The sequence below is a fragment of the Mobula hypostoma genome, chromosome 4 (genome assembly GCF_963921235.1).
Source record: "Mobula hypostoma chromosome 4, sMobHyp1.1, whole genome shotgun sequence".
NCBI classification, from domain to species: Eukaryota; Metazoa; Chordata; class Chondrichthyes; order Myliobatiformes; family Myliobatidae; genus Mobula; species Mobula hypostoma.
The window spans coordinates 153,444,436-153,468,076 of record NC_086100.1 but is presented as its reverse complement, the minus strand read 5'-3'; the positions used below and the strand labels follow the sequence as shown (position 1 = coordinate 153,468,076).

General features: G+C 40.0%; 1 protein-coding gene across 9 annotated transcripts in view; it reads left to right on the top strand.

Annotated features, from left to right (window-relative positions):
- Positions 1-6,203: 6,203 nt before the first annotated feature.
- gpat3 (glycerol-3-phosphate acyltransferase 3) overlaps positions 6,204-23,641 on the top strand; it is an 82,020-nt gene continuing 64,582 nt past the window's right edge. The window contains exons 1-3 of one of the 9 annotated variants that reach the window (XM_063046740.1): positions 6,204-6,328; positions 8,077-8,255; positions 23,200-23,266. In XM_063046740.1, the coding sequence (XP_062902810.1) occupies positions 8,112-8,255; positions 23,200-23,266 (211 nt within the window). In that variant the 5' untranslated portion in view covers positions 6,204-6,328; positions 8,077-8,111. Of the gene's footprint in view, positions 6,397-6,435; positions 6,538-6,594; positions 6,827-6,868; positions 7,318-7,364; positions 7,957-8,076; positions 8,256-23,199; positions 23,267-23,641 lie in introns of those variants that run through there. The other 8 variants (XM_063046738.1, XM_063046737.1, XM_063046745.1 and 5 more) reach the window with 8 other exon arrangements.

Genomic DNA, 23,641 nt, shown 5'->3' with positions numbered 1-23,641 from the left:
TGTTTTTCTGTTATGAGTTTCATTCATTGTGCATTCCTAAATATCAAAGCACCTGGAGTCAAATAGCTGCCCCTCTAGCCCTCCAACTGTCCATTGACCATCAACCCTGCATTTTCCCTTGAGCTACATTAATTCCCCCCCCCACCTGTCCTCATATTCCCAATAACCACCTACCAACACACAAAAGGGCAAATTAATCTGCAACCTCATTTGTCTTTGTGATCTATGAAGAAACTGAAGAAACCCATACAGTCACAGGGAAAAGGTACAAACTCAACACAACACCAGATGTCAGCATTGAACTGGACCATCAGAGCTGTGTGGCAGCACCACAACTTGAGTGACAGCGTCTGCCCCACATCTCTGGGTTGTCACATTTTCTTGTCTCTGAGCAAACCATGGACTGCAATTCTTGCTATCAGCTTCTGAAAACTGCTGACAGATGTTCAATTTTATTGCAGTTATAAGAGCAATCTGCTTGGAAGTCCTTCTCCTGACAAGACACATGGAATGCACTCCTCTCAGAACTAACACCATGTTTCATTAAAGTGAAAACTCAAGACCTTCTGGCAACACCCAGGTACTGGCACCTGTTGGATTAGCCATGGCAGGTGCTGCTTACTGTTGTACTGAGCTTTGACTAGTCCATTCTGTTATTTCAGTCAATCTGCCCCAAAATAACAGTGCAAGGAAATCAACAGTGAAGATTTAAAGGATCTCTAAAGACATTTCTTCTCAGAGTGCAACTCACAGCTCCAAACAAAGAAGTGCTCACAGTGGCTAACTGCCCTGGAAATTCTCTACAATTAACGTGTGTGGTTTGGATTCATTATCAGAACTACTTAATGAGAATTACCAGGAGATTCAGCAACTGAATAATTTTTCTGTAAATTTTTCTCTAATTCTTCTTTAATTTTGACCTCCAACATGGATCCCCACTGCAATCAAAATCTCACGGCGCACACTGTTGTGCAAAAAATGGAGGGAATTTTATTAAGGCAGTCGGCCATTTGTGGAAGGAAAACCTTGAGGAACTCCTCAACCCTGAATTTGTCATTGACGTGAACAGCCTTGACTCCAAAGCAGAGCAAATGGCTGGCTGTAACACCGGCTTGGACCAGCTAAAAGGGAATCTGAAAAATAACATAACCTCAGAATCATAGTGTACCTTTACTGACAAGTTTGTTCTATCTCGAATCAACTGGCACAACCTAAATCACTGCAGTTTAGCAATACTATGACCACTTTGTACCAAACTAGACTTCGTATTTTTTTTTGTTTTAATTGGATTCCATCTTGTAAAATTATGTATAGTTTATGTTTAACTTTTGTTTTGCTCGTGAATGTTCCCTAAATGATGATGGTATCTGTGACACTGCTGCAAGTAAAGTTTTTCGTTGTACCTATGCAAATATATATGTGTATATGACAATAAACTCAAAGTTGACATTGTAAGTGATCTTCTGTCACAATTCACTACTTCATCTCAGACAGCTGGGAAGAAGGACTTGCCAGGGGATATTAGAAGCATATTTTCAAGGGTCCCACTTTAGTACTCTCCTTCTCTATTATCTCCTCCTAGAGCCTGAGGTTGTGCTCCTCAACCATGAAACATGGCCTCCTTGACTTCATAAAAGCCTGTCACAGAATCATAGAGTCACAGAACTGCACAGTACAGAAACAGCCTCTTTAGCTCACCAAATCCATGCTGGCATCAATCGCCCATTTACACTAATTCTTCATTAATAGCATATTTTACTTGACACACAGTTCTCCCAGATTCTATCTCTCACTTAGGCAATTACAGTCAATTTAAAGTGGCATGTTTGGGATGTGGGAGAAAACCAGAGCACATGAGAAAAGCTAAGCAGCCACAGAGAGAATGTGCAAACTCCACATAGACAGCATAGGAGGTAAAGAATGAGCCTGGGTTTCTAGTGCAGTGAGGAAGCAGATATATTAGGTTCACCACTGAGCCTCTGTCAGTCAAAAGGAACTGTGGATCCTTTTTCTCAAGTCAGATTGCCTGCAAAAATTTGTCTTCATCTTAGTTCTGCTATGTGATGGTATGGAGCTATCATCTTAAACATTGAGTTCTCAAGGCATCTCAATGTGGACTGGTGCTAAGTAAGGTTTCGTCATTGCTCCTATACTGAAGCTAGATTTTTCTTGCCACAAATCTCCACTTTACCTCCAATTAGCTTACTATTGGAGAGAATTGAACCACAGGAACCGACTGACAGGACAAGTGGAGAACCCGCATTGCCTCGATGCCCTTCAATTTCAGTCATCAAGTTGCAAGACAAAGATAATGCTTGTGTGTGTACACCTTTGGAGGACTTGATCCAATTGGTCATCAGTTTGTTTACTGACGTGTTTGAGAAATGGGGTTAGGGCATATAGCACGTATATGTTTTCAGTGACCAATCTTCAGATCTGATATGGACTGTAGAGTAAATTAAAAAATGCAGCTCTGGATGATGGGATCCTAGAACTGTGAAAACAGTGGTTGATTGAAGGACCAAATAGTGTTGATCAGCATTGTCTTGAGTGTGAGTACGAAGGGGGGTGTGTGGGAGTTACGTGTGGGTCAAAGAAAGCATTGTAGATATTTGTAAATATAGAATTGTCATTTGATCTTCAGAATATAAAATGTCATATAGTGTCGGGTTGAGCAGGCCTCTCCCTCCGAGGGGGTCTCAATACGATGCCTCCTGTGTTTCATTTTGTCAAATGAAGAGACTGCTTCATATGTACCAGTACTTCTCTCTGGTGACTTTGTTCATGCAGCAACAAATAGGTCTTACACCTAAAATCTACAAAATCAATATCCCGTACCAATCCACCCTATTGTTTAACACCACCCTCCCACATGAAGTTCCGCCATGAGATCCTGGAAAATTTACACTCACTGTCTTCCATATCTAGGGAGCACCCATTAAAAAAAAGCGGGCAATATTAAAATTTACCTTTGATCTGAGTCTGCCAACATAACCTTGTGCTGTCTGAAGGAAAAAAATGCACAAAGAAAACGAGCAATGCTTGCAAAGCTCCTGTCTACAGTTAACCCTGTATACTTCTCAGTCATGGGCTACCTATATCATGGACCTCAAAGCACTGGAGAGATGCCAACAATAAGGCTGCCACAAAATCCTCCAAGTGCGCTGCCAGAATTCATGAACCATTATCAGCATCCTCTCACAGACTGATATCCCAGTATTAAGGTCCTCATTGCAGTTGGCTCCAATAAATGGATTGCATTCCTCATTTGCCCAATGGTAGACCCTTGGACCAGACACTGTAATCCAAGCTTTGTCACCACAGGACAGGGGAACAATTTAAGGATAATTTGAAAGCTTCCTTTAGAAAGTATATTTTCTCTTAGAGTCATAGGAGGCCCTGGCCATGATAGCTCAAAGGAAAAAAAGCAACATTTAGGATGGCAACGAGAGTCTCAAGTTAATCTGTGGGAAGGACAAAGAAGCCCAGTGTAAACAGTGGAAGGGGAACATCACACTCAAACTACCCTTCTAGATCAAGCATCTCCCGCCCCATCTGAGGTTCCACACTCACTGCAATTGATTAATGAGAAATATCAACTGTGAAGGGCAACATATGGAACAGGCATTTTCATAGCACTTTAGCATTTAGGCCTTTATAAACATTCAAAGCTAACTAATCCTTTGTCCACTGGTGTGATAAATTCTACAGGATTCACTGATGTGCTGACATTGCTTACTGTTGCAAGAGTCAGGCAAGTCCGAACCATATTCAGGTGTCAGCCATTGTTTGCCTTGCAATGGGCCATTCCATGCCAATAATTGCGTTATTTAGCTCTGTAAATGCACAATGTTAATGAAAGGGGAACAACATTTAGTTCAGAATTGTGTAATTAACCAAGAAAAGGAAAAAGAAGTGTGGGGGGGGGAGGTGAGGGAGGAAGGGAAAACATGTCAATTATATACAAATATCTCAGACACAGAAGGATAGCTAGGGGAAAAAAAATCTACACTGTAACCAACTGGGATTAAAAAAGAGTTTGCAAGTGAAATGCTATAACCATGTTCAGTAAAAATTCTGCAGTAATACACAAATATTAGAACTGGGGAAACATCTTAGAGCCACTGTAGATAACAGGTTGCTAAACATTGAGAAATATTTAGATAGCTGGCATGTTGCAAATTCAAGTAGCCTTTGGTGTTACATTGGGCTCTGTGATAGAGAAAGCATTGTCATTTACAGTAACAATGACATATAGTTTCAGTCACTGTCTCCTGATCTATCGAATACACAGTAAACTGATTTGTATTTATCCCGGTGACCTGTATAAATTATACAGCAAATCTATTATTTACATTTTTATTTATATTAATTACCATCAAGATAAACACCAAAGAAATAACTAACAATGAAATTTCAGGTGAAGGTTCAGGTATGTGCATGTATCCACAGTGAAACTGCTACTGAGCGAGAGAAACTGCTCGTTCTCTCATTATTCTCAAATTGATAGTTATATGTTTTGCCTGTTCTGATTTTAAGTAATAGTCTTAACTTTAATAGTTCAAACAATCTTTTTGAGAATAATCTCGGTAGATTGATTCATAGGATGCATCAGGTAGTGTTAAGGCTGGTATTAGTTGTCCTGCTTAACCATATGTGGATAGTGGTAAGTTATAATCTTTACCATTGCAATCTCTGTGTTAAAGATCTCATGTGGTGATGCCCCAGGATTTTAAACCAATATTGATTTTAAAGCAACATTGATGAAGAAACAATGATATATTTCCAAGTGGAATGGTTTGTGATTTGGAGTAATGCTGCAGATAGTTTTGTTCCTATTTGTCTGGTGCATTGAATTTCTAGGTGGCAGAGTTTGCTGCTTTGCAAGGTGCCGATGATGTCTATTATGGAGATTGCTGAGTTGGTGGTGGAGGGAGTGTATAATTAAGCTGATGGGTTTGCTCTGATGAATTTGATTCCTTCCTTTTGAATGACCCAATCAGATGGCACGAACAACACTGAGGCATGGACTGATAAGTGATGTAAGATTTGTGTCACTCAATGGTGTTGCTATAACTGAGCATCCAGCTTTAACAATCTGACATCACAGTTGACTAGGAACCAATCCGGACTAACCACATAGTTATTGTTGCTGCAAGACCAAGTCAGCTTTTGGGTATTCTACACTCTGATCCTCAGCTTCTGACTTGACAGAGGGTTTCTGTCAATGAGAGGATATAGTTTGGGAGTATGAATTCTTACTTTCCACTTCACTGAATTAATATAACAACACTCAAGGAGCTGAACACCATACAGGAAAAATAGTATCTAGATTGATTGACATCCCACCTACGAAAACTTGCTCTCACCACTACTGTGATTGCAATATGCATTATGTACAAAATACACAGTGTCAACTCACCAAGGCTTATCTGACACACTTTTTGAAACATGCAGTGTTCACCACCTTGGAGTATAGACTCAAAGGGGTCAAGTGAATAACATCATCTACATGGCACATCAGTCTGAGTAAAACACCAGAACTCCTTACCCTACAGGGAGTATCTTTTGCTATAGGGATTGATGTACTTTGGTGCTGGAGATCTATACTTGCAAGATAAATTATGAACTGGCATTAAATGATGATCTTCCGGCAATATATAAAAGGAGTTGACATTTTATAATGAATTGCAAACATCTCTGTATCTTTTTCGCATTGGGAGTAAAACTAATCTGTACGTGGTGATATTTAAGGTCTAGTTAAAGAAGGAATTTGTCTTTATATGGTATCGCATTGGATCATACCTGCCAATTATTCTGAGAAATGGAAATGTGATGGGTACATTATGTACAAGGGAATATATAACTATATGTTTGGTGGTGTTGGATAGACAAAGAAAATATTGGCCAAGCCATCTAGCCAGTATCTAAACCACGGTTCCCCCATTCTGATTTTACTTTACATTGGGTCAACTTACTTTACTGTATTATATACTGTAAATATATATTATGTTGCTTCCATTTTTGACATTTTAACATGGTCTATTTTTTACGAGGCCAAATTGCTAGCGGAACCCAACAGGGAGCCGGCCGGATTCGAACGCGGGATCATTGGCTTCGAAGTCCAGTGCTGATGCCACTACACCACCGCGGGAGGGGGGGGAAGGGGTGTGTTGAGGTTGGTTGGTTGGTGGGTGTGTGTGTGAGAGGGAACATCCTGAGAACCGCAAGACGGAGTGATAATGTGTTCGTAGAAAACGTAAACAAACAGAATGGAGGAGTTTAAATTACTGAGAAAATCAAACGGGGGTTAGCGACAGGATCACTGGTATGTTCCGCTCGCAGCACAGTCACCCACTCCCAGGCTCTCGAACTCTACTCTTTTGCTGAGCCTTGGTAAGTCTGGGAGTGACGGGAAACAAACGAGTTGGGAGTTCCGGATGGGCGGGGTAAGAAGCCGATGAACGCTGGACTCGAGTAAACCCGGAGTAAGAAACCAACCCGGTTTTGGAGCGAGCGAAAGGAGTGTATTGGAGGGTCGGTAGTCGGACTAGTTCTAGGACCGTGCCCATAGTGAGGTGCAAGACCTAGTCTGGGTCCGGAGTGAGAGATAGGAATAGGGAGCAAAACCGGAGCAAGAATGCCAAGAGCCGGAGCCTGAGCCTGCCTGTGATCCATTCGTTCTGTAGCGAGGCTCCTTTTAATTGGCAAAATTGGATAGTTTTAGCCTTTACCCGCGGCAACCGCTTGTCAGAGAGCGCTGTCACTTGCCATCGGGGAGGGGAGCTGGTTCCAAAATACGGTGCAGTCGGTGTGTTGATGGGTGGTACGTCCCTTTTCTCCCAATGACGATAAGTGGGCTGTCAGGAATCCTCACAAAATGCTGGAGGAACTCAGCGGACCTGACAGCCGAAGGGCTTCAGCCCGAAACGTCGACTATACTCTTTACCGTAGATGCTGTCTGACCTGCTGAGTTCCTCCAGCATTTTGTGTGTTGCTCGGATTTCCAGCATCTGCAGATTTTCTCTTGTTTGTGTCAGAAATGCACAATGGGCTGGCATACCCCCCCCCCCAGTATATGACTTCCACCGCGATGGGCGAGTCCGTTTTGGTTTGGGATAGGTTCCCCCCAGGTCTCCAGTGATCTTTAGGGTGCACATCCATTTTATAATCCACTTTCCACTAGGGTGGTTTACTGTGTGGCTTTCCGCTCCTGCCTTATTGGGAAGCAGAGGTGTTGTAGGTTCCCTCTAAACAGTATTGAGGTTCATTCCAGTGTGCAGTATGTTGGTAAGAATACGAGTCCCGATGTCTACGGTAAATAGTGGTGTTTTGTCAAGTTTCAGTGCTTTCTCTTGCATAGTATTGGGGCTTGACTTCAGCTTGTTAACGTAACCTGCTTTAAAACGAATGTTCCAAGTTCTGCTACCCCGCAGCATCAGTGATTGGGGTTCAGCCCTGACCTGTGGCGCTGTCCATGTGGGTTTTATTCGAAGGGTTCAGTTTCGTTCCACATCCCAAAGATGTGCAGCTTTGTAAGCAGCGACTGTAAATTGCCTTCGGTGTAAGTGGGCAGTAGAAGCTGGAGGAAGTTGATACCATTGTGGCCAAATGGATTACGGGTAAATTAGTGAAGGCATAGGATTACTCTGAGCTAGCATCAACTTGATAGGCTGAACGGCTTCCTGCTGTGTGGTAACTAATTATATGAGACGTTTCTCCTTTTCTCATCTGTTGTATAGCCTTTATTTTCACCTCACTGTCACTGGTTTTTTCTTCAACTTTTTATGCTTAAACTACTACAGCATCCTCAGAAGTTTCGTTTTATTTCTTTGAGCAGCTCCTTAAAATCTTTCGCCCAGATTTAGATCAAATCCAAGTGTAAGTGGCTCAGTGCTAGATTTGGTCTAATGTTCACGATGTGAAGCATTTGGGATGTTTTTGGTGAAGTGTGCCGTAAGTTTTTTTGTACAGAGCTGTCTGAGATATTAAACTCATAGCATTTGTGTGTGCAGGAATGTGACCCATTCCTGAAGGTCTTCAACTTGCTTTTAACTTGTGCGATCTTCGGGGCAGGACACAGACATCTTGGCCGCTGAGAGCACCTGTCGATGGAGGGATTTGGGGGACTTGTGTTGAAGGTGCTATCAATATGGCTGATCCTGGGGATTACTCTCATTATGTTGCCTGCCATGTTTGGTGTTTCACTGGGAATTACAGAACTTTACATGAAGATTCTGGTCAAGACACTTGAGGTAAGTGCTTTTGTTTAATATGTTAAACAAAACATGTTTAATTTGAAGATCAGTTCTTAAAAATGTCAATGGTGATTTTATCCATAAAGCCTGCTGATCAATGATTTAACTACAGACTCATTTTTTTCATATTACCTTAATGGAATTTTAATTGACAACCATTAATATTTACAATTGACCAAGCTATTTATAGAATAGAAAATTGGAATTCTATCACCTTTTTCTGTTTGAAGCTCCTTCTAATGTTTACACCTGTCTGTAATTCCTGGACAGAATTCCCTAATTCTGAACTCCTTACAACATGATTGCTCTGTATGGTTTCAGTTCCCTTGAACGTATTCAATCAAATTATTCCTTATTTAATTTCCAGTTATTTAAGTGCCAGGTTGTATAATTGCTCACAATTTAACCAATGGTAAATTTACAGTGCATTCCTCCCAAGTCTAATTTATCCTTTCTGTGTTGTCTGGAATAGAATGCCCTGGTACAGATGTGTTTTAATAAAGGTATTATACAGCTATGACATTCGTATAAAGAATCAGAGAAAATATAATCAGAATCAGGTTTACTGTCACTGCCATATGTCACACAGTTTGTTGTTCTGAAGCAACAGTACATTGCAATACATAAATTACAATAAGAAGTACACCTAAAGAAACTAAATGGTGCAAAGAGAGAGCAAAAATAGTGAGGCAGTGTTCATGGGTTCACTGGCCATTCAGAAACCTGAAGGTGGCGGGGACAAAGCTGGTCCTGAAACATTGTGTTTGTCTTCAGGCTCCTGTACCTCCTCCTGGATGGTAGCAATGTGAAAAGGGAAAGTCCTGGGTGATGTGGGTCCTTAATGATGGATACCATCTTTTTGAGGCATTGCTTTTAGAAGGTGTCCTCAAAGCTGGGGAGGCTAGTGCCTGTGATAGAACTGACTGAGCTTACAAATTCCTGCAGCTTTTTCTGTTCCTGTGCAGTGACCCCCCCTCCATACCACACGCCATACAACCAGTTAGAAAGCTGTCCATTGTACATCTGTAAAAATTTGCTGGAGTCCTTGGTGACATATCAAGTATCCCCAAACACCTAATAAAATATAGCTACTGTTGTGCCTTCTTTGTAATTGCATTAATATATTCGGCTCAGGATAGATCTTCAGACATGTTGACACCCAGGAACTTGAAACTGCTCAACCTTTCCACTTCTGATCCCTCTGTGAGGACTGGTGCGTGTTTCTTTGACTTCCCCTTCCTGACGACCACAATCAATTCCAAGATCTTACTGACTTTGAGGGCAAGGTTGGTGTTGCAACACCACTCAACCAGTTAATTGGTCTCGCTCCTGAACTCCTCCTCGTCACCATCTGAAATTCTGCCAACACAGTTGTGTCATCGGCAAATTTATAGTCGGCATTTGAGCTGTGCCTAGCCACACAGTCGTGAGTGTAGAAGGAGTATAGCAGTGGGCTCGGCATGCACCCTTGAGGTGAGCCAGTGTTGGTTGTCAGCCCAGAGGAGATGTTATTTCCGATCTGTACAGACTGTGGTCTCCTGGTGAGGAAGTCCAGTTGCAGAGGGAGGTAGAGAGGCCCAGATTTTGGAGCTTGTTGATTAGAACTGAAGCATGATTGTGTTGAATGCTGAGCTGTAGTCAATAAACTGCAGCCTGGTGTAGGTACTGATACACAGAAAATGAATCTCAGGATTGTATATGGTGACATATGTGTACTTTTGATAATAAATTTACTTTGAACTCTATTCTGCATTCTGTTACTGCTTTTCACTTATACTACCTCAATGTACTGATGTGATGAAATTATGTGTCTGGGTAGTATGTGTGACAATAATAAACTAACGTATCAGTTTATTTTCTGCATCTATTTATGATATTGTAATGATGTGTTTGCATGATGTCCTCAATCTGTTTAGATCTAGTGTCCCTATCTTAATGTCATTAGGCAGGTTGGATACATACCTTTCTGTCTGATGATCCAGTGCATTTATATCGAAGTAGATAGTTGTGGTCATAATGGGACGCAAACACGAGGAAATCTGCAGATGCTGGAATTTCAAGCAACACACATCAAAGTTGCTGGTGAACGCAGCAGGCCGGGCAGCATCTCTAGGAAGAGGTACAGTTGACGTTTCGGGCCGAGACCCTTCGTCAGGACTAACTGAAAGAAGAGCTAGTAAGAGATTTGAAAGTGGCAGGGGGAGGGGGAGATCCACAATGATAGGAGAAGACAGGAGGGGGAGGGATGGAGCCAAGAGCTGGACAGTCGATTGGCAAAAGGGATATGAGAGGATCATGGGACAGGAGGCCTAGGGAGAAAGAAAGGGGAAGGGGGAAGTCCAGAGGATGGGCAATAACGGATGGGGTACAAGGGGGAGGTGGGGCATTAATGGAAGTTAGAGAAGTCAATGTTCATGCCATCAGGTTGGAGGCTACCCAGATGGAATATAAGGTGTTCCTCCAACCTGAGTGTGGCTTCATCTTGACAGTAGATGAGGCCATGGATAGACGTATCAGAATGGGAATGGGACGTGGAATTAAAATGTGTGGCCACTGGGAGATCCTGCTTTCTCTGGCGGACAGAGCGTAAGTATTCAGCGAAACAGTCTCCCAGTCTGCGTCAGGTCTCGCCAATTGGATGAACATTGACTTCTCTAACTTCCGTTAATGCCCCACCTCCCCCTCGTACCCCATCCGTTATTGCCCATCCTCTGGGCTTCCCCCCTCCCCCTTTCTTTCTCCCTAGACCTCCCGTCCCATGATCCTCTCATATCCCTTTTGCCAATCAACTGTCCAGCTCTTGGCTCCATCCCTCCCCCTCCTGTCTTCTCCTATCATTGTGGATCTCCTCCTCCCCCTCCCACTTTCAAATCCCTTACTAGCTCTTCTTTCAGTTAGTCCTGACGAAGGGTCTCGGCCTGAAACGCCAACTGTACCTCTTCCTATAGATGCTGCCTGGCTCATCAGCAACCTCTATGTGTGTTGCAGATAATGGGAAGTTTTTTTTAATGGAACTGATTTTGGATGAAAATATTGTTGACAGATATTTCTTAATTGGTAAGTTTATTTGAACTTACAGTGGTACCAATAGAAACATGACGTTTCTCAGTTAGAGACTGTTGTACGTTCATTGTTCATTTCACCTTCTGTTTCTCTCTTGGTACATTTCAGATTTGTGCAGCCCCTTTTTGTAGGAAAGAACTTAATTTTTTTACTTTATGATATTTAAAAAGATTTAATTACTTGCAGTAAACTGATATTGTTCATGTAGGTTATTAGGTTTGTGTGGTGTGGAACTGAACTGTTTGTAACTCTAGTCTGATGGGCATCCCTTGTTGCATTTGCAGATTTCAAAGGGTGGAGGATGGTTGGCTGCCAAGCTCTCTTAGATACCTTGAGTTAGGCACCAGGCAATGTGAGTGGATGTTGACTGAGAAGAGATCCTTGCTATGATATTATGCTGCCCTGCATTCAAGCTGTTCCTTGTTTTTATTTCTTCATAGCTCCACATTAACCCCCATCTCCCACATTTTCCAACCCCCATTTCATCCTTCCTCTCTAACCTCCCCTCTCCCACTGTATCCTTGTGATATCATTGAAGTAAGTAGAGCGAATAAAAACAAAAAAAGTACTGGGGAAGCATGGTGTAACAAGCAGGTGGAATTAATTTTACACTTGTCTCTTCTTGTTGCAACATGGTGTTCTTTCTATTTAGTTTTTCACATTTCAATTGGGTAAAAGAAATTTCTTTCCAGACATTTCTTATAAACCCTTCTAGAACAGTGATTGCCACCGAGATACAGTTTTAGCCTTGTGTAGTGTTTATTACAAAATTACATTTCAATCTTTCAAATGCTTTGATAACTCTGAAAAGGGAAAATAACTTGGAAAATCTTGCTGCATTTTTCTCTTGACATATTGGCAGGAACAGACATCAGGGCTGTGAATCAAAGCCTTTAATGGCTATCCTATTAAATATTTCAGCCCTTTATGTTGTGGGAGAGCAGCAGGGGAGTGGGATGTAATGTTGTGATTGACATTTGATAATGCCACAATTCAGATTGAAATAAACTTGAGATTGGTCTGTGTACAAGTCCAATAACCCAGTGAGGTTGCAGTATAGTTCATAACGTGGCACAGATTAGTGTCTTTGATTTCTTTTATTCTTTTTGATTTTAGGAGAGTAAATATTTTTTAAAGCAGGACTAAAGCAAGGCATTTGATAAGGTACCCCATGCAAGGCTTATTGAGAAAGTAAAGAGGCATGGGATCCAAGGGGAAATTGCTTTGTGGATCCAGAACTGGCTTGCCTACAGAAGGCAAAGAGTGGTTATAGACAGGTCATATTCTGTATGGAGGTTGGTGACCTGTGTGGTGTGCCACAGGGATCTGTTCTGGGACCCTTACTCTTTGTGATTTTTATAAATGACCTGGATGAGGTGAGGGATGGGTTAGTAAGTTTGCTGATGACACAAAGGTTGGGGGTGTTGTGGATAGTGTGGAGGGCTGTCAGAGGTTACAGCGGGACATTGATAGGATGCAAAACTGGGCTGAGAATTGGCAGATGGAGTTCAACCCAAATAAATTGAAGTGCTTCAATTTGGTAGGTCAAATATGATAGTAGAATATAGTATTAATGGTAAGATTCTTGGCAGTGTGGAGCATCAGAGGGATCTTGGGGTCCGAGTCCATAGGACGCTCAAAGCAGCTGCACAGGTTGACTTTGTGGTTAAGAAGGCATACGGTGCACTGGCCTTCATCAATCGTGGGATAGAGTTTAAGAGCCAAGAGGTAATGTTGCAGCTATATAGGACCCTGGTCAGACCCCACATGGAGTACTGTGCTCATTTCTGGTCGCCTCACTACAGGAAGGCTCTGGAAACCATAGAAAGGGTGCAGAGGAGATTTACGAGGATGTTGCCTGGATTGGGGAGCGTGCCTTTTAAAACAGGTTGACTGAACTTGGCCTTTTCTCCTTAGAGTGACGGAGGATGAGAGGTGACCTGATTGAGGTGTATAAGATGATGAGAGGCATTGATTGTGTGTCAGAGGCTTTTCTCAGGGCTGAAATGGTTGCCACAAGAGGACACAGGTTGAAGGTGCTGGGGGCTAGGTACAGAGGAGATGTCAGGTGTAAGTTTTTTACGCAGAGAGTGGTGAGTGTGTGGAATGGGCTGCTGGCAACCGTGGTGGAGGCGGTAATGATAGGGTCTTTTCTTTCTTTTTCCAATATTTTTATTAAATTTCATATACTGTACACAAATACAGAATTCATAAGGATACTTATTAGAAATCAAAATAAGATGGCACAAAATGCACTGTATATAAATCACACTGATACAATCACGGTATCCCATATTCATGATCAATCAAATAAAATGAATTGAATTATGAAATACAATAATATGGTTAATTATATTATATAAAAAAATCTACACCCACTACCAAGACAAAGCTGGTTGTTAAAAAAACAAGAGAAAAAAAGAGTACTTTACCATATAGTATTTTATAATATCCCAGATCTATATTTTAATAACAATAACAATTCAAAGAATTTTTAAATAGTTCAGAAAGGGTCCCCATAGCATTTGAAAATCTTGGTTAGAATCAGAAATCGATCAACGAATCTTCTCTAAATTTAAACATGACATAACATCACATAACCATTGAGCGTGTGTGTGGGGGGGCAACCTTCTTCCATTTAAGCAAGATCGCCCTCCTAGCCATAAGTGAAATAAAATCCAGTACCCGCAAATGAGAAGGCTCCAAAATCATAGCTCTTTCCTCAACAATACCAAATAAGGCAGTCAAAGGATTGGGCTTAAAATTAACTTTAAAAAGTACAGAAAAAGTTTGGAATACTTCTTTCCAATATTTTTCAAGGCTCGAACATGACCAAAACATATGAATTAATGAAGCCTCTTCATTATTACATCTGTCACAATAAGGAGATATATCTGCAAAAAAACGAGAGAGCTTGTCTTTAGACATATGAGCCCTATGTACCACTTTAAATTGTAGGAGGGAATGACGAGCACATAACGATGAAGAATTAACCATTTTGAAAATAGGCCTCCAGGTCTCATCAGATAATGAAGTCTGTAAATCCTTTTCCCAATCTTTTTTAATTTCGTCTAAAGAAGCCATTCTCAGTCCCAACAACAGACCACAAATATAAGATAATGAGCCATTATCAAAAGCTTTCAAATTAAAAAATTACATCTATTCTTATCCGGGCTGGTAGGAAATATATGTAGTTTAGATCTCAAAAAATCTCTAATCTGTAGATATTGAAAAAAGTGGGTATTTGATAGGTTATATTTCACTGAGAGCTGCTCTAAAGAATAAAGAATCTCTCCAACAAACAGATCCTGAAATTGTTTAATGCCTAATCTATCCCGTTCTCTAAAAAACAGATCGGTTGTAGATGGTTTTAAAAAAATTAGAAAAATTAGGACTAGAAAGGGAAAATCCCAATAAACTGAAATGTTTTCTAAACTGTAGCCAGGTCCTCAAAGTGTGTTTAACCACCAAACTGTCAGTTAATTTATTTAAAGATAAAGGAAGAGAGGATCAGAGAAGAGAAATAATAGAAAATTTCGTAACAGCGTTGGCTTCCAAAAAGACCCATATTGGACAATCCTCACGATTAATATAATATAACCAGAACGTAAGATTTTGTATGTTAATTGCCCAACAATATAGCCTAAAATTGGGTAGAGCAAGGCCTCCATTCTTTTTAATTTTTTGATGGTGGGCTTTATTTAATTGGGTTTTTTTGTTCTTCCATATATAGGAAGAAAGAATCGAATCAAAAGAATCAAAAAAAGACTTAGGAATAAAAACAGATATGGCTTGAAAAAGGTATATAAGTTTAGGTAAAATATTCATTTTAATAAAATTAATTGGACCAATCAATGATAAAGAGAGAGGCGACCAATTAGAAAGTGTCTTTTTCACATAATTCATTAAGGTTAGAAAATTTTCTTTAAATAGATCTTTATAATTCTTAGTGATTGTTACACCCAAATATGTAAATTGTTTTCTTACAATTTCAAAAGGTAGGTTAATATCGGTTGGTTGGTATCAAATTATTTAAAGGAAACAATTCACTCTTATATAAAGTCAATTTATATCCGAAAACTGACTAAAATTAGTCAGTAAAAGAAACATAGAGGGTGAAGAAGTTGTAACATTAGATATAAAAAGCAATAGGTCATCAGTGTAAAGTGAGACTTTATGAATAGTACCTTTCCTTAAGAAACCGGTGATATCTTTAGACTCTCGAAAGGCAATTGCTAAAGGTTCTAATACCAAATCAAAAAACGAAGGGCTCAACAGACATCCTTGTCTGGTTCCACGTTGGAGTTTAATTGGTTTAGAATTCTGAAAGTCAGTAAGGACCTGAGCAGAGGGAGATAAGTAAAGTTATTTAATCCAATGAATAAAATTGGGACAAAATTTAATTTTTCTAAGGTTTTAAATAGGTAATTCCATTCAACTTGGTCAAAAGCCTTCTCCGCATCCAGAGAAATCACACATTCCAATATTTCCTTGGATGGAGAATACATAACATTTAACAGTCGCCATATATTAAAATGGGAATATCGATTTTGTTTGAAATCCTGTCTGATCATCAGATATTATAGAAGGTATAATATTTTCGAGTCTATGGGCCAAAACTTTAGATAGGATCTTAGCATCAACATTGAGTAAAGAGATTGGGATTGGTCTATATGAAGAGCATTCAGTGGAATTCTTTTTCTTTTTAAGAATAAGTGAAATGGAAGCTTCATAAAAAGACTGTGGCAACCTACCCACCTTGAAAGAATCAGTAAAGGTAGAACATAAATGAGGTATAAGCAATGAAGAAAAAGCCTTATGAAATTCTCCAGAGAATCCATCAGGTCCTGGAGATTTCCCAGAATGCAATGAACATATAGCCTCAGTGATTTCCTCCTGAGAAATAGGTTGATCCAACTGCTTTCGATTATCAACTGAAAGTCCAGGAATATTTAATTGATCTAAAAAATTGTTCATCGCAGTATTGTCTTTAACAAAATCAGAACTATACAGTTTAGAATAAAATTCTCTAAAAGTGTCATTTATTTCAAAATGGTCAGTTGTCATATCACCATTGATTTTGCGAATTTCTTTAATTTGACATTTAGCTATAAAGGTCTTCAACTGATTAGCCAATAGTTTACCAGCTTTTTCTCCATGTATATAGAATTGGCATCTATCTTTTAAAAGTTGGCTTTCAATTGGATACGTTATAAGAAGATCATATTTAGTTTTAATTTCAATACGTCTTTTGTATAGTTCAGGGTCTGGTGCCAAAGCATATTTCTGGTCTAATTGTTTTAATTGATTAACTAAATCAGTTCTCTGTTTATTAGCTTTTTTCTTAATATATGCAGTATAGGAGATAATTTGTCCTCTAATATATGCCTTAAAAGCGTCCCAAATGATAAGACTAGAAGTCTCTTCCAATGCATTTTCTTCAAAAGAAAAGAGTATTTGATTCTCCAGAAATTTTAAAAAGTCCTTATCAGATAACCAAGTTTAATTAAGACGCCAGGGTCTGTTCATATGAGTGAAACCAGGAAGATTTAAAGATAGAAATACAGGAGAATAGTCGGATACAGCTATTTCTTTATATTCAATGGAGTGAACTAATGGAATCATTTGATTATCAATAAAAAAAAATCAATAGTGGTATAGGAATGATGGACATGAGAGAAGAATGAATACTGCCTTTCTGCTGGGTGAAAAAAGCGCCAGACATCAACAATATCACATTTCGTTAGAAAAGATTGAATAAATAAAGCTGATTTATTACGTGTGGCTGATTTAAGAGAAGAACGATCTAATACTGGGTCTAGACAACAATTGAAATCTCTTCCCATCACTAAAGAATAAAGACTCAAATCTGGCAGGAAAGAAAAGAAACACTCAAATCCTGTGTCATCCACATTGAGGGCGTACACATTAGCAATTACAATTAATTTATTATCTAGTTTCCTTGATATTATGACAAATCACCCACTAGGGTCAGAGACAATTTTATGTTGAACAAAAGAAATTGTATTGTCTATAAAAATGGAGACCCCTCGAGATTTTGCTCTAAATGAAGAATGAAATTGTAGACCCCTCCTCTGATTAAAAAGGCATGCGTTGTCACAACTACGTCATGTGTTTCTTGTAGAAAAATAATGGAGCCCTTAACTTTTTAATATAAGCAAAAATCTTATTCTGTTTCACAGGATGATTTAACCCTTTCACATTAAAACTAAGTAAATTAATATTTCGATCCATTTTAAATACTAATTAATAGAAGAGTTAAAAGATCTGACCATAAATTACTAGAACCAGAGAACGAACCATAAAATAAGGTACTCAAACAGAAAATTTGGATGGTAGCCCAACCCAGCTTCCAGAGAAAATAGAAACCCCTCCCCTTCCCCTCCCAAAGCCAAAAAGCCAGCCAAAAGACAGTCGGCATGCTAAATCCTAAAGACAACCCTCCCAAAGAAATCCTGCTGGCAAAACTCCAATCATTCAAGGTTATTATGTTCCTACCAAGACAAAACAGACAAAAAAAAACTTAGATCAGAAATCCAAAATGTAAGAGGATTCATTTTAACAATTTCAAAAAAAATAGAAAAACCTCAAAAAAAGAATAAAGTAGTAAAAAATATCAAAGACAATATCAAAAAACAAGATATATAAACGGTCAAAATGTAAGTTTATTAAAACCTTATTCTATCCAACATTAAAAAGATAATTGCTCTTGTAAGAGATATAATGCAATTAATCTTCTGCTTTCAAAAACTTCTGTGCGTGTTCAACCGATCCCAGCCATTTCTGCACACCATTTTTCAGAATGATTCTAAGATGTCCCGGGAAGTGAAGAGAGGGTTAAACCCTTTATTACAAAGCAGCGACATGACCTCTTTATACTTAGCACGTTCAGCCATAACCTCTGGTGTATAATCTTCCATGAATCTGATCATCTTCCCGTTGTAATCGATCATTCCTCCTCGATGGGTATGATGGATTAAAAGCTCCTTAGTATGAAATTCATGAAAACATAAAATAACTGACCTAGGTCGCTCCCCCAACTTTGGTTTGGGGGCCAGTTACCGGTGGGCGCAGTCCAACTTAGGCTCAGACGGCAATAAATCAGGGAATAGCTGCTTCAGAAAGTTTGCAAAGAACTCCATGGGTGGGCATCTTCAATTGATTCTTCAAGACCCGGAATACGTAGATTGTTCCTTCTGCTTCTGCTTTCCAGGTTGGAAATCTTCTTCGATAAATTTTCATTAGACAATGATAATTTTTTGCAGAGCTTACTCATGTCTTCTAAGTCTGCTTCCAGTATCGACAAAGTTTCTTTATTCTCCGTAATTCGCTTTTCATGTTTGATTAGAGTTTGTTGAATAGTGTCCAACTTGACATTAAGATGTTGAAATTCCTCAGAGATTTCTGTCCTTTGCTTGTTAAGGAAATCTCCAATTGATTCCAAAGTGGTTGGAGAATCATGTTTTTCGTTTGCAGAGGCTTTAGTCTTTCTCAAAGACATAATAGAGCAATATTGAGATTTATAATAAGGTTTCAGAAAACTGGTAGGAAACATAAAGATAGATAAGGTAGGAGCAAGTTCAAAAAGGTGTTACCCCATTGGCTGCCAGCAGGGCTCTGATAGGGTCTTTTAAGAGACTTTTGGATAGGTGCATGGAGCTTAGGAAAATAGAGGGCTGTAGGTAAGCCTAGTAATTTCTCAGGAAGGGACATGTTCGGCACAACTTTGTGGGCCGAAGGGCCTGTGTTGTGCTATAGGTTTTCTATGTTTCTAAATAAAGTGAAGATGAAAGAGAAAGTTGGAGAGTGTATAGATTAGTTAACACAGGCACAATATGCTATTTGCAACAGCAAGCCCCTACAAGTGAAAGCAACACCTCTCCCGATACCACCATACACAACCTAAACTAGTATAAGACCATGGCCATAAGATACAAGAGCAGAATTAAGCTATTTGGCCCATTGGGTCTTCTCGACTATTTCATCATGGTTGATCCATTTTCCCTCTCAGCCCCAATCTCCAGCCATCTCCCCATATCCCATGCTGCTCTGACTAATCAAGAATCTGTCCACCTCTGCCTAAATATACCCAATGACTTGGCCTCCACAGCTGCCTGTGGCAACAAATTCCACAGATTCATGACTCTCTGGCTGAAGAAATTCCTGCTCATCACCGTTCTAACATGATGACCCTCTATTCTGAGATGATTCTCTGGTCTTGGACTCCCTCACCATAGGAAACATCCCCTTTTTCGAGGCCTTTCAAAATTTGTTAGGTTTCAATAAAGTCACCCCTCATTCATTTGAATTCCAGTGAGTAGAGGCCCAGAGCTATCAAATACTTTTTATATGACAAGCCTTTAAATCCCGGTATCATTTTTTGTGAACCTCCTTTGAACCCTCTCCAATGTCAGCACATCCATTCTTAGGTAAGGGGCTCAAAACTGCTCATAATATTCCAAGTGAGGCCTCCCCTGCGCTTTATAAAGTCTCAGCATTACATCCTTGCTTTTATATTCTAGTCTTCTTGAAATGAATGCCAACATTGCATTTACCTACCTCACCACCGATTCAACCTGCAAATTATCTTTAGGGAATCCCAAATCCCTTTGCACCTCTGATTGTTTTAATACTCTCTCCATTTAGAAACTGGTCTACCCTTTTATTTCTTCTACCAAAGTGCATAACTATACATTTCCCGACACTGTAATCTATCTACCTCTTCTCCTAATCTGTCTAAGTCCTTCTGTAGTCTCCCAAATTCCTCAGAACTACCTGTCCCTCCACCTATGTATCATGCACAAATTTTGCCACAAAACCATCAAGTCTGTCATCCAAATCATTGATACATAACATAAAAAGAATCAGTCCCAACACAGACCCCTGTGGAACACTACTAGTCGCTGGAAGCCAACCAGAAAAGGCTCCCTTTATTCCCAGTCTTTGCCTCCTGCCAATCAGCCATTGCTTTATCCATCCTAGTACCTTTCCTGTAATATCGTAGGCTCTTAACTTTTTAAGCAGTCTTATGTGTGGCGCTTTGTCAAAGGCCTTGTGAAAATCCAAGTATACAACATCCACTGATTCTCCTTTGTCTATTCTTCCTGTTATTTCTTCGAAGAATTCCAACAGATTTGTCAGGCAATATTTTTCCTTAAGGAGACCATGCTGACAATGGCCTATTTTATCATGTGCCTCAAAGTACCCTGAAGCCATATCCTTACCAATCGACTCCAACATCTTCCCAACCACTGAAGTTAGATTAACTGACTTTTAATTTCCTTTCTTCTGCCTCTCTCCCTTCCTGAAGAGTGGAGTGACATTTGCAATTTTTCATTCCTCTGGAACCATACCAGAATCAGTTGATTCTGGAAAGAAAATAACTAATGCCTCCACTATCCCTTCAGCCACCTCTTTCAGAATTCTGGAGTGTATACTAGCTGGTCCTGGTGACTTAATCTACCTTCAGACTTTTCAGTTTCCCAAAAACCTTTTCCCTAGTAACCTCAACTTTGCAGACTTCCAACCCCTGATACTCGCAAATCTTTGACATATTGCTAGTGTTTTCTATAGTGAAGACTAAGGCAAAATACATATTCAGTTCATCTGCCATTTCTTTGTCCCCCATTACTACCTTCCCTGTGTCATTTTCCAGTGGTCCAATATCCACTCTTGCCTTCTGATGGTTTTTAAAAGCTTCCCAATTCTCTAACTTTCTACTAAACTTTGCTGTATTATATACCCTGTCTTTGGTTTTGTGTTGGCTTTGACTCCTTTTGTTAGTCATGGTTGTGTCATCTTGTCTTTAGACTAGTTCTTCCTCTTTGAGATGTATATATCCTGTGCCTTCTGAATTGCTTCCAAAAATTCCAGCTGTTGCTGTTCTGCTATCATCAGTTTTGGCCAGCTCCTATCTCGTGCCTCTGTAATTCCCTTTTCTCCATTGTAATACTGAAACATCTGACTTTAGCTGCTTCTTCTCAGATTGCAGGGTGAATTCTACCATATCATGATCACTTGACCCTAAGGGTTTCTTTACCTTAAGCTCTCTAATCAATTCTGGTTCATTGCGCAACACTAGATTAGCTGATCTCTTGGTGTGCTCAACCACAATCTGCTCTATAACGCTATCTCATAGGCTTTCTAGAAAGTCTCCCTCTTGGAACCTAGCACAAACCAGATTTTCCCAATCTACCACCATATTGAAATCCCCCATGACTATGATAACTTTCGGCATGCATTTTCTATTTCCCTTTGCAATTTGTAGCCAACATCCTTATTACTCTTTGGGAGCCTAATTTTTATCCTTGCAGTTTCCTAGCTCTACCCACAATGATTCAACATCTTCCAACCCTATGTCACTTCTTTCTAATTATTTTATTTTTTTTTTACCATCAGAGCCACACCACCCCCTCTGCCTACCTGCTTGTCCTTTCAATACAATTTGTATCCTTGGACGTTAAATTCCCAGCTGTGATCTTCTTTCAACCTTGATTCAGTGATGCCCACAACATCATACATGCCCGTCTGTAACTGTGCTACAAGTTCATCTACCTTATTCCATATACTGTGTGCATTCAAATGTAACACCTTCAATCTTGTGTTCACCCTTTTCAATTTTGTCTACCTTTTATATTGTAACTCATCCTGTTGACTGAAATTTTTCCCTTTCATCAGCCTTTCCTTGCTAGCAGCCTCACTACATACTGCCACTCTTTGTAAATCAACTACCCCATCCTCAGCACAATCATTCCACTTCCTATCATCCCGCCAAATTAAATTAAACCCTGCTGAACAATGCTAGCAAACCTGCCTTCAAGGATATTGGTCGCCCTTGGGTTCAGCTGTAACCCGTCCCCTTTGTATACAGAAGAGATCCCAATGATATATAAATCTGAACACCTGCCCGCTGCACTGGTTCCTCAGCCACATATTTACCTGCCAAGTTGTCCTATTCTTACCCTCACTGGCATGTGGTACGGGCAGCAATCCAGAGATTACTAACCTGGAGGTCCTGTTTTTCAGCTTTCTACCTAGCTCCCTAAAATCTCTCGTCACTTTTTCTACCTATGTCATTGGTTTCAATTTGTACCAGGACTTCTGGCTGCTCACCTTCCTCCATGAGAATGCCATGGACCCGATCCAAGATATCCCGGACCCTGGCACCTGGGAGGTAACATGCCATTCAGGTGTCTCTGTTGCACCCACAGAATCTCATCTCTTTTCCTCTGACTATGGAATCTCCTAACACCACTGCAGTCCTCTTCACCTCTCCTCTTTTCTGAACCACAGCACCAGACTCAGTGCCAGTGACCAGGTTGCTGTGGCTCCCCTCCCCCCCCCAAGTAGGTCACTCCCCTCAACAGTATCTAAAGTGTAATAGTTATTATTGAGGGGTATGGCTACAGGGCTACTCTGCACTGGCAGCTCCACTTGTGCTTGCATTATTTTTATTCGGCATTTTTAATGATTTCTGCTCAGCAATTGGTCACTGTTCAACTCCGGAAAAATTGTTAGCAAGTTTTGCCTTTTGAATCTTGAGTGTGGACCTGATTGAAATGGTAGCTGTCTTCACTTTGTCCTGGTCAGCGATTGGTCACAGTTCAACTCCTATGTCGCGCACCAATCCACTTTGCACTCTCTTGCCATTACTTCGTCCCATCAATATTCTCAGTCACACTATTTTATGGAAGAAAGTATGTAGCTGATTAGTTTTACAATGTAAAGACCTGGTTGGTATTTTCACTACTGCATGTGAATAACACAAGAGCAGTAATCTGTGGAATGGTCACGTATAATTGAAATCTGAGGGTCACATGGACCTGTAACTGATCAAAGTGCTGTTTGCGTTTTTTAGTGGGCCACTCGGAAAATAAAGAAGACAGCCCAGGAGAAGCCTGGCCAATCCTATTCACCCTCCAACGGTGAGGTTTAATTTCCTTCTTCTAAGCCTCTGGTAGTGTGTTGGTAAAAAAGAAGTGTTTTAGGTTAACATTTATTTAAAACTGGAGTAGATGTCTTTTGTTTAGCACAATTATTCAAAATTTATTAAGGACCACCATATATCCTTTCACAAGGAAGGACACAATAGTTAGTTCATAAGACATCATCTTGAATATCTTGGGTCTACTATCATAAAATTGGCAGTTACCTAGTGAAAATGGCAGAATTGTTATTATCAAATGTCCCTGTAAAGCATAGACATCAGAGGGCAGTAGTGCTGGTTCTAAAAAGAAAGTCTAATATCCTGCGTGAATTTATAGGGAACCTTATCAGCGTTTTGCCGTTACAATGTTTTC